Source organism: Schistocerca americana, chromosome 2 (assembly GCF_021461395.2).
Source record: "Schistocerca americana isolate TAMUIC-IGC-003095 chromosome 2, iqSchAmer2.1, whole genome shotgun sequence".
NCBI lineage: Eukaryota > Metazoa > Arthropoda > Insecta > Orthoptera > Acrididae > Schistocerca > Schistocerca americana.
The window spans coordinates 835,840,607-835,852,181 of NC_060120.1; the positions used below are offsets into that span (position 1 = coordinate 835,840,607).

The window sequence follows — 11,575 nt, forward strand, 5'->3', positions numbered from 1 at the left end:
AAAGACATTGTTGCCTTGCTAACTAGTCTATTTTGCTGGGAAGGGGAAGGATTCATGGACAAAAAATTGATACAAGGAGCATCAAAGATTCACTAATGAAACTTGAGAGAACTGAGGTTGAACAGAAAAAAATCATAGCATTTTACATGTTAATGGCCCAATATTTGATACTTTATACAAAATGGCTGTAACCATGACCAAAAAGCCAAATATTCCAATGAGACACAATTCCAAACCAGCACCTATCTATTATGCTACAATATCTGGTTACTGGCAATTCTTTCTATGGCTGGCCATTCTTGCAGATCAAAGTACTGGAGACAAAGCTACGGAAATATGTCATGCAATACTATGTGCATCAAAGGATTGTATTAAAAAAAAGAAGAATCAGGTGATATAGTTGTATGCAAACAGACTTTGGTTGTTAATATTCTGTAAATACACAAGGTTTCGTGTAAATTTCAACAACCAGAGAGAATGGGTCAAATTAATCAAAATGTTGATGTAGCCTCAACAACACTTTCCTGTGCAACTGAAACAGTCACAATATGCAAAGTCAAGTCAAGGAAGAGCCATTAAACAAAATGACAACGTGAAAGCACATGTCGATGCGCCTTGCAGGCATCAATGGGTGCAATATCAGAAAATTAAAAATAATTTGCAAATTTGATCTGAGATACATACATAGCATGCTTCAACGAAGGTGATGTGTAAAAGCAATGGGTTCAAATGACGTAACGATTACATCGAGTGAGGTGGTTTGGAGTGCCACTGGATACTATGCACATTCTTCACATTTGCATATGAAGGGGGATCTTAACACACTGTGGACAGGTTCTGAGTTTACTCGAGTTTTCTATACGCCATCTGTAGATGCCACCTGCTGTGATATTTTAACCACTTTATCTATTTAAGTATTTACATCAGAAGTCAATGTATTAAACTTTATTGCCTTCATGTACTTTTTGCTTACTTAGCATTTTGATATGTCAAACAGTACCCTTTAGTCTCGACATTCCTCCTGCTTTCAGAGAAAGTGCTATTCAAGAAATGAACAAACGTGAAATACTTTAGGAGTTTTTTGACGACAATTACCAGTGACGGTCACCTCACTAGAGCTGCAAAGAAATGTAAAATGGCAGCGTTTTCAAGCGACTCCAATAATAATGATGAAAGTGATTCTGTTCTTGTAAGTGATTCGTTCTGTAATAATGAAAACCTGTTTGAGACAGAACCTGAGTCTCACTCGGACACTGTCTATGACAGCACACGAGTGAGACACTGGCACCGTCTCTAATGTGTTACCACCAACTGCTGCATCCAGGAAGGTTTAGAGTCTGAGGTTACTGCCCTCCTTCAGCCGACTGTACATCACATTTCAGCAGAATAATACGAACCTACATGTGCGATGAAAGTGTGAGCCTTCTTGGAAGGATAGCAGCTGAATCTACTTCCTTCACATCCCATTTTGTCTAACATGTATAAAATGTCCAAGATAGGGGTTATCACCAACTTTTTCCTCACAGTTCTCCATTAACCACTGTTGACAGTCCTTGGGCTGTTGTGCAGAATCCAGCTGGGAGGAGATTCAGTAGGAACATATCCAGTCCTATTTTGATTCCATGCTATGACTTTTAAGAGGTTTTAACTGTGGTACATGTTACCTCCGTACCTTACCTAATTATCAGACAGGAATAGTGTAAAATTCTATAGGCCTCAATATATGTTTATTACTACCAGTGTTGGCTCATGCAAAATTTTAACCATGTGCTGCAATATTACAAAAATAAACAGATTGTGTTTCACTGTGCCGTCGTGATAGGCAGACTTAATATTTTTGAGACCTTAGCTTTACCTAATGCAGTGAGATCAAGTATATTGTTTGTATGCTTATTATATCCACAATGCTTTGAATGTCCTCATATATCAGACTTTTTTTTATGCCATCATCTGTAGTGTTTTGACTTGGAGGGTAGTACTCTTAACTGAATATGTTAATTTTACGTATATAAACTGAAATGTTTAAATATATTTAAATTTTATAATCAAATGTTTACCATTGTGAGGAATAAAAAGAAATGGAAAAAAAGTTGCAGTAGCACAAGCAATCGAACCAGAACCGATGAATTGTCAGCTGGTGTGCTTTAGCATTGGGTCAGGGAACCTATACATTAAATATTTCTCAAAAATCTCTCCTACTATACACTTGTACATTTCTTTACATGGAGTTTCGAAGAAAACTACCAACCTGGCGCTGTGAATGACAGCACTCAGTGCCAGAAGGGATGATGTCACATTAGAGCACACGCATTGAAAGCAGTCAACGGTGTCCCTTCTTTGAGTTGATCATAAGGTCACTGACCATTTCAGCATCAGATATTGGTTTACAGTTATCACTGACAGAGTGCTACAAAACATATTTTCATCCATTTCATGTGCATACCAGCATGCATTAAAAGAGAAATGGCACAATTTAAGTGCAATATCTACCATGTGCTTTATTACAGTCACAAACAAATGAACAGAGCTGGAATAAGATTTTATGGGAAAATCTCACAGAAAAATAGATTATATTACTACTAGAAACATGAGAGTAAGAAAATATGTGAAAGGTACCTGCTCTCTCCTTGTTCAAGTCTACAGTACACAAGAACAACAATAAACAACATATTGAAAAAGATAAAAATCAATGGAAAACTTGTAAAGAAATCCAGCCAGTATCTTATTGATGCAATTTTTTACTTTGACAGTGTACAACCTGAAGTACTGTTTCATTATCAGCAGATTTGTTACAAGGGAACCTTCACAGCAGTCAACATGCAAGAAATGTTTAACTGTGAATTTTGCCGATTTCCGTTGCATACAGGCGCAATGAAGTAATACCCATATGTACATGTAAACATGTGGAAATTACTTCATGTTACAATGTCATATACAAGAGAAATCCACAAAATTCGGAAATATTTGTATCTGGTGCACAGGTTCTTGCACAACTAAAGCCATGATGCTGAAGCTATGCTTTGTAATGTCCAGTGGTGAAGTAAAAATGTCATCAATACGACAGCAGATTGAGTTTATTAAATTTTCCATTCATTTTACAGTCCCGGTTTAGCCAAGAAAAGCCATGAAAGAGGTAGCTGAATCCATTGTATTCATTTGCTAGTAACATTTTATTACCCGATTCTGAAATTAATTATACATTAAGAACTTTGACAGATAGCCTAATCAGACTTGAGCTAAACACAAATAAAACTATAATGGTCATAGATAAATTATAGCCCAAATGTCAGAAATAAAATCAAAGTGAAGTAGTACTTGAAAATGGGGATTAGTATACGTGATACCGCACCAATCGAGTGATGTCATCAACATGGCGATGAAATGACCACTAACTGAAGTCAACTACATCGGGCAAATTTTAGCAAAATAAAATCTGACAAACCAGCTGACCTCCAAGGATGCAGATGAACTTTGCACCATGAGTTTTCTTGTTAGTAACATTTTCAAATAAATTAAAACTTTAAAACAACAGATCACAGTGGATTTTTAATGAGCATGTTGCTACGAAATATGCAATGTATACTGGTATTAAAAAAAGCATGTCTTGACACATACACTGGCTTCACCAACTCACAACGTACCTAGAACTCGGGCTACATTACAGATCTTCAATCTGTAACCACAACTTACACCATAAAAATTAATATTGATACAAAGTAAATATAAATAGACAGTTATCTTTCTATTTATGGACATACACTATTTCCAACACCATATCACCTTAGTCACAAGACAAAGCTGACATTTAAAAAAAAACTGACATAAGCTTTGACCTGTAGTTAAGATGATATGGTCTTTTTTTCCGTTCCATAGATCCAAAAAATGAGATGATTCTCGTGAGTGTGGAACATGTCAGGAAGTGTAACGTAAAGACCTAAAACATTTGAATATAATACTTACTACCCTGATTATTTGTTAGGAGACAGTCGAAATAGGTTAATACAGTGCAGTAAACTGGAACTTCAAACTGTTTAAACTATGCTTTATCTGAAACCAATTTTTTTAATGGTTGCTGACAATTTATTGAAAACGTGTGTTCCTGAATATTGCACCCCTTTTTGGACCAAGTTAAATGATTTTAGGTCTTTATGTAGATTGTTCTTACTCCTAGTATTGAGCTATTGATTGGAAACAGAGACGTATTACTTGCAACAAATTTCATTAAGGAATAAATGTACTGAGAAGCAGTGGTTAGAATACAATGTTCCTTGAACAGGTTTCTACATGATGTTCTTGAATTTACGCCACAAATGATTCTTATCACACGCTTTTGCATCCTAAAAGCTTTTGCTTGGTTTCATGAGTTGCCCCAGAATATGACCCCTATGACATAATAGAATGAAAGTAAGCAAAAAGGCATTTTTTAAATATTTATATCTCCTACATCTGACGCAATTCTCATGGCAAATACAGACTTGTTTAGGCGCTTGAGCAATTCTGTGGCACACCCTTCCCAAATGAATTTATTTTCGAGTTGTAATCCCAGAAATTTAACACTGTCAACCTCTTCGATCTGCATGTCTTCATATGTTATACTCATGCTGGAAGGAAATCTCTTATAGGTTCTGAACTGCATTTAGTGTGTCTTCTCGAAGTTTAATGACAGTGAATTAGCTATAAACCACTTTTTAATGACAGTGAAAATTTGATTAGCAGCTGTTTCTAAATCTGTACTTGACTTGCTACTCATTACAATGTTTGTATCATCTGCAAAAAAAAAAAAAAACAAAAAACCGCCTTAGCATCTGGCAATGTAACAAATGAGAGGTCATTATTGTACACAAGAAAAAGCAATTGATCTGATATGGAAACTTGAGGAACACCACATGTAATTAATTCCCAGTCAGATGAAAACTGACTGCTTACTGCTCAGGTATTTCGCTATGGCACCCTTTGTTTCCTGTTGGATAGATAAGACTCAAACCATTTCACAGCATTGCCAGTGACACCATAATATTCTAATTTACTTAAGAGAATGCTATGGTTCACACAGTCAAAGGCTTATGACAGGTCACAGAAAATGCCAGTTTTGGAAATCATATAGGTGCACAGACAGAAAGAGAACAGTACATTGACAATTTCTGTTTTGTTTTGATATTAATTTCTATAATGTAAATTGTGATCTGTAATGCACACAGGAGGTTGTCGTGACAAACTAGTTGGGTTAACTGAATCTGCTGATACCAGATGTCAGCTTTGACATGCTACTATATAATGCAGAACACTACTCCCCTAAACAGATTGCATTTCCACCAGATTTACACTGAGGTTGCAAAAGTGATGGGATAGTAACACACATACATAGATGGCAGTAGTACTGCGTACACAAGGTATAAAATAGTAGTGCACTGGTAGAGCTGACACTTGCCCTCAGGTAGTTCATGTGAGGGGGTTTCCGATGTGATTATGGCAGCATGACAAATTAACAGACTTTGAATGCGGAATGGTAGTTGGAGCTACACACATGGGTCATTCCGGTTTGGAAATTGTTAAGGGATTAAAAATTCTGAGATACACAGTGTCAAGAGAGTGCCGACAGTACCAAATTTCAAGGCTTAGCTCTCACCACAGACAATGCAGTGGCCGACAACGTTCATTTAATGACTGAGACCAGTAGTGTTTGCATAGAGTTGTCAGTACTAATGCATGAAACAACAACAAAAGGCAATGTGGGACTTAGGAGAAACATATGCATTAGGACAGAGCGGCGAGATTTGCTGTTAATGAGCTGTGGACAGCATATGCCGATGCGAGTGCTTTTATTAATAGCTTGACATCACCTGCAGCGCCGCTCTCTTGCTTGTGTCCATATCAGTTGGACCCTAGATGATTGGAAAACCATGGCCCAATTTCAGTTGCTAAGAGCAGATGGTAGGGTTCGTGTGTGGCACAGACCCCACATAGCTATAGACCCAAGTTGTCAACAAGCCACTGTGCACTCTGTTGGTGGTTCCTTAATGCTGTATGCTGTGTTCATATGGAATAGACTGGGTCCTCTGGTCCAACTGAACTGATCATTGAGTGATAATGGTTATGTTCGGCTACTTAGAGTTCATCTGCAGCCCATCATGGACTTCACGTTCCCTAACAACAAAGGATTTTTTATGGATGATAATGCGCCATATCACCGGGCCACGACTGCTCATGATTGATTTGAAGAAAATTCTGGTCAATTTGAGACAGTAATTTCGGCACCCATTTTACCCAACATGTCTTCCATCGAACATTTATGTGAACAATTAAGGGGGTTAGTTCATTCACAAAATGCTGCACTGGCAACACTTTCGCAGTTATGGACAGGTATAGATGTAGCATGGCTCAATATTTCCACAGGGGTCTTTCAACAACTTGTTCAGCCCATACCATGTCAAGTTGCTGAACTATGTTGGGCAAAATGATTTATTCCATGACCTGTCACCTCGATGTATATATGTATAGTGAACATTAGCTAAGCCACCATCAACAAGAAAAACAATAATTACAAACAGAACATACTACTGAGATCTACAACTGAAGCCAACACATAAAAACATCCTAGACACCATTTACGTACTGCATGATGACACGATTTACTTATGATGACATAATTCAAAGAATATACCTAATGATTGTTTGCATTATTTACTAGACTAAAGTTAAGTTCATTATATTACGCCAATAGGACTGTTAAGAATATAAAAAGAATATAATAGCAATTACTAAAAGGCTACAGAAACAGAATATTTCTATCAAAAAGTGATGAACTTGATAACACTTAAGAAAAAATATTTAAATAATTTGTTATTAGTAATTTAAAATATAACTTTGAGTCCTGGACCCTTGGAAAAACCTAGAAGTATACTGAAAGCAACAAAGAATGAAATATGACACTCTACATGGGGAGAAAATCCAGTGACTTAGTATTAAAGAAAATGAATAAGAACAGGATTGTTTCACACAACAGACACTCAAGCCTAACAGAACCTGGTTAACTTTTCAGGAGAGACTAGCAAATACTTTGGGGCGGGGGGCTAATGCGAGAGGTGAGGGGGATATGCATGGGGGGGGGGGGCGGCTAATGCAAGAGGTGAGGGGGATATGCATGGGGGAGGGGATTGGGTAATATAGGCTACAAAATATGGCAAGCTTATGAACATTTTGGTGGTTTCTTTCAATCAGTTCAGTCACATTCTGCGGTATCGCAAGATGTTATTCTTTCCAACATCTTCAGCCGACTGTTCCCCATAAACCATAAAATACATACACCGCTGAAAGGAAGTAAGAACTTCGGTGTTCGAAATGTCAAACTTATCAACAAGCGTTCAGAGCAGTGTTTTGACTCGATTAGTTTCCAAAAAGGCGATTAAAAAAGATAGACTTCTTTTTAACTTAATAATGGTACTCTGTTCAACCGAAAACGTCACATTTCGCTATACTTCAGCACAACAAACCATTTAAAATATGTTTTGCAGTGATCTTTAACGCGGTTTATCACTGAATGTTTTTGTAAGAAACAGGGGTAAATAGGAAATCCATCGAATACGATATTTTTTAAGTGTTACGAAAGTATGCAGTTTACAAGATACGCTGTATTAAAGATCTACCCAAAGCATTTTCAATGTAAGTTGTTGCACTTAAGTGTCGCGAAATGTGACATCGTCGGCTAAACACGGTAACCTACGATAGCAAATAAAAAATAAATTGCCACTGTAGAACGACAGCCAAAACACGGAATTTAAAGCCACTTTTGTATACTAACTACATGTAAAACAAAGTGAACTTACGGTGCACGAATAAAACTCTCGAGGAAAATCCGAAAAATTGTGTCTCATACTCTCCTTTCAACAATGCTTGGCTGTCTAGATATTGTGGAGGATCCATTTAAATTACTCTGTACGATTACAAAAAACAAACTTTACGTGTTGACAAGCATTTTAGATACTAAATCATCACACACAAAACTGGTGGTTTGTAAGTCGTATACAATCTTGAAGCAACAGTCACAGTTGTTATCAACGGCACACACTCCTCGTACCACTGACTATTGCAGACTGCAAAGTAGGTTGGATAAACATACAACCAAATCAAAACACCACCCAAACAAAACTGGCGGTTTGTGAGCCATAGATAATATATGAGTTGAAAGTCGAAGAAACTATCGATAGTTCGTAGTCTCATAGCTATTACCAAATAATCCCAGACTGCAATAACGTCAGCAGTTCGCACGGAACATCAATATAAAGGTGGATTCACACTTGACGGAACCTCACCGCCATGTCCGTCACGTCAAAAGATTCTCCTCCTTTGTTCAAAGGGTGGTATTCACATACGCCGTCACGGAACGTCATGGACACGTCACGTTACGGAGAGGTTTCTCGGGAATCAGACGGACCACAGTGAAGCCTACTTGGCAAGCAGCTGTAACAACTCATCTCGGGAATTTTTGTAAAAGTTATTAACAAGTTCGATGACAAACACAATTAAGACGCCGCATACTATTTTGCGACTGTAGATATACATGTTCACAGATAATTTTTGTAGCCTCGATGCTATTCTTCAATATGCAAGACGGTTATATGAACGAGGGATAATTAAAAATCTACTTCGCCGACAGTTCTTCACTGCCGGAGAAAAGCCGGTTAAAAGTGACAACAGAAAGCTTATTTTTGTGTATTACTGAAACTGTCCGATTATGTTTCCTGTGCAGTTCTTATAGTCCCGTAATTCCCACTCATTGCGACGCTTAAGTTTGAAATTTGGCTAAAAGGAGCATACAACCTACCTCTGTAATGATGCATAAGTGTGGCAGGCTCTGACGTTGCTCTTGGGTTCGACGAAGCTTCAAATAGCAACGCGTCGGGATATGTGAACAAAAGGGCACAGCTCAGAAATTCATACGACGTGTAAGGTGGGTTAATGGTGTCACACTGGCACCAAATAAAACCACAATTCTGCCCCTTGCCGCCGAGGACGTATCAAACGATGGGAAGTTCGTCACAGCCCCTCTTACCCAAATTTCAACCTTTTTTTTGTTTTATGCCTTTGCGATGGAGGTTAGAACCATGACACCCAGCTTTGAAATCACGCGGTTTTCTTATGGGTGACATAGGAAAGCATTTCAGACACGTTGCCATTCAGAACCGACGAGAAAAGATCTCAGGGACGGCTTAAAGGACCTCAATGAAACCACCTCTTTCCCTGGGGCGTTGATTCCCAGTCATCTCGCGGTTTAAAACGATAGTTCGCAGTGCGATGAGGAACAGGAAGATGTTCTTGTCGACCTCTGAGACCCTCAGACGTTTCAACTCTTCTCTAAGGACATTGCAGGGCTCCATTCTCATGAAACGTGATCTGACCCATTTGGAGTGCAGCACAACCACAATTTTTACTTTTGTGTACAGGCTGGAACCACTAGGGACCATTCAACACCGTTTGAGGAAATGTCAAGTAGCAAAGAGTGCTTATGCTTTTTCACCCATCCTTGTCCATTACTTGTGCAGTCTGATAATTCCATTTGAGATCATTTCGAATAGTCACACCCAGAAACTTGACGGATGTTACCACTTCCAAAAACTGGGCATTTATTTTGTACTCATACATTAAAGGGGATTTTCGCGTTGTTATACACAGTAGGTTACACTCATTAACATTGAGAGATAACTGCTAGTCATTACACCACGCATTTATTTTCTGCAAATCCTCGTTGATTTGTTCACAACTTTCGTGTGATATTACTTTCCTGTAGACTACAGCATCATTGGCAAACAGTCTAATGCCGCTGTCAATACCATCAACCGGATCATTGACGTAAATCGTAAAAAGCAGCGGACCTATTACGCTGCCCTAGGGCACACCTGAAGTTACGCTTGTTTCTGTTGAAGTCACCCCATTCAGGACGACATACTGCTCCCTGTCTGTTAGAAAACTTTCTGTCCAACCGCTTATGTCATCAGATAGACCGTAAGCGCTCACTTTTTAGAGCAAGCGACAGTGCGGAACTGAGTCGGACACCTTTCGAAAGTCGAGAAATATGGCATCAACCTGGGAGCTCGTGTCTACAGCCTGTTGTATATCATGCACAAAGAGAGTCGGTTGTGTGTCGCATGACCACTGTTTCCTAAAACCATGCTGGTTTCTGCAGATGAGCTTCTCAGAGTCTAGAAAGGTCATTATGTCTGAACACAAAATATGTTCCATGATTCTAAAATAAATAGGTGTCAGTGAAATTGGCCAGTAATTATTTGCATCCGATTTTTTACCCTTTTTGTAGATTGCTATGACCTGGGCTTTCTTCCAGTCCCGTGGGACTTTCTGCTGTTCCAATGCTCTTTGATAGATTGTGGATAAGAATGGTGCTATATTTGTAGCATAGTCAACATATAACCTTGCAGGGATACAGCCTGGGTCAGATGCCTTCCTGGCGTTCAAGGATCTTAACTGTTTTACAATCCCAGATACACTAAACACTATGTCAACCATCCTTGCATTTGAAACTTCCTGGCAGATTAAAACTGTGTGCCCGACCGAGACTCGAACTCGGGACCTTTGCCTTTCGCGGGCAAGTGCTCTACCAACTGAGCTACCGAAGCACGACTCACGTCCGGTACTCACAGCTTTACTTCTGCCAGTACCTCGTCTCCTACCTTCCAAACTTTACAGAAGCTTCTGTAAAGTTTGGAAGGTAGGAGACGAGGTACTGGCAGAAGTAAAGCTGTGAGTACCGGACGTGAGTCGTGCTTCGGTAGCTCAGTTGGTAGAGCACTTACCCGCGAAAGGCAAAGGTCCCGAGTTCGAGTCTCGGTCGGGCACACAGTTTTAATCTGCCAGGAAGTTTCATATCAGCGCACACTCCGCTGCAGAGTGAAAATCTCATCCTTGCATTTGTTCGATGAATGAAAGAGGGAATAGTGCTGCAGTCCTCTACCGTAAACGAATTCTTGAAAGCCAGGTTTAGAATTTCGGACTTATGTTTATCATCATTCATTGCATTACCCATGCTGTCAGAAAGATAAGGTATTGAATTATTTGTAGCGTTCATCGATTTTATGTACAACCAAATTGTTTTGGGATTATTTTGAGAATCTACAGATAAAATATTGCTTTCAAATTCATTAAAAGAATCTCTCATTGACCTTTTGACAGCTGCTTTCATTTCGCATAATTTCTGTTTGTCAGGAGGGCAGTGACTACGTTTAAAACGACTGTGCAATGTTTGTTGTACCAAGGTGGATCCTTTCTGTCCCCTATATTTTTCCTAGGCACATACTTCTCTAGTGTGTGGTGGACAATACCTTTAAATTCTGACCAAAGATGCTCATTGTGTCCCATGGTGAATTCTTGGAGTGGTGTAGTAATTTACAAGTTAACAAGAACGATAGGGGCTGATGGTCACATATATTTTTGTGTGTTTAGCTCAAAAGAAATATTCAAACTTTTTAAAGGACCAAATTACAGCCAAACTCTCCAACCCTGTACTGCAACTGAATATGAACATTCAGCTTCGGATAAGGTGTGGCTGATGAAGCTAATTACTTTA

The 11,575-nt window shown here is 38.8% G+C and overlaps 1 protein-coding gene across 2 annotated transcripts in view; it reads right to left on the reverse strand.

Annotated features, from left to right (window-relative positions):
- The window catches only part of LOC124594945 (protein MIS12 homolog), a 40,527-nt gene extending 32,219 nt beyond the window's left edge, over positions 1–8,308 (reverse strand). The window contains exon 1 of one of the 2 annotated variants that reach the window (XR_006978166.1): positions 7,824–8,308. Coding sequence is in view for 1 of the 2 variants with exons in the window: in XM_047133448.1 (XP_046989404.1) it covers positions 7,824–7,920 (97 nt within the window). In the remaining variant the exon portion in view is untranslated. The remainder of the gene's footprint in view (positions 1–7,823) is intronic. The other variant, XM_047133448.1, reaches the window with a different exon arrangement.
- Between the last annotated feature and the right edge of the window lie 3,267 nt (positions 8,309–11,575).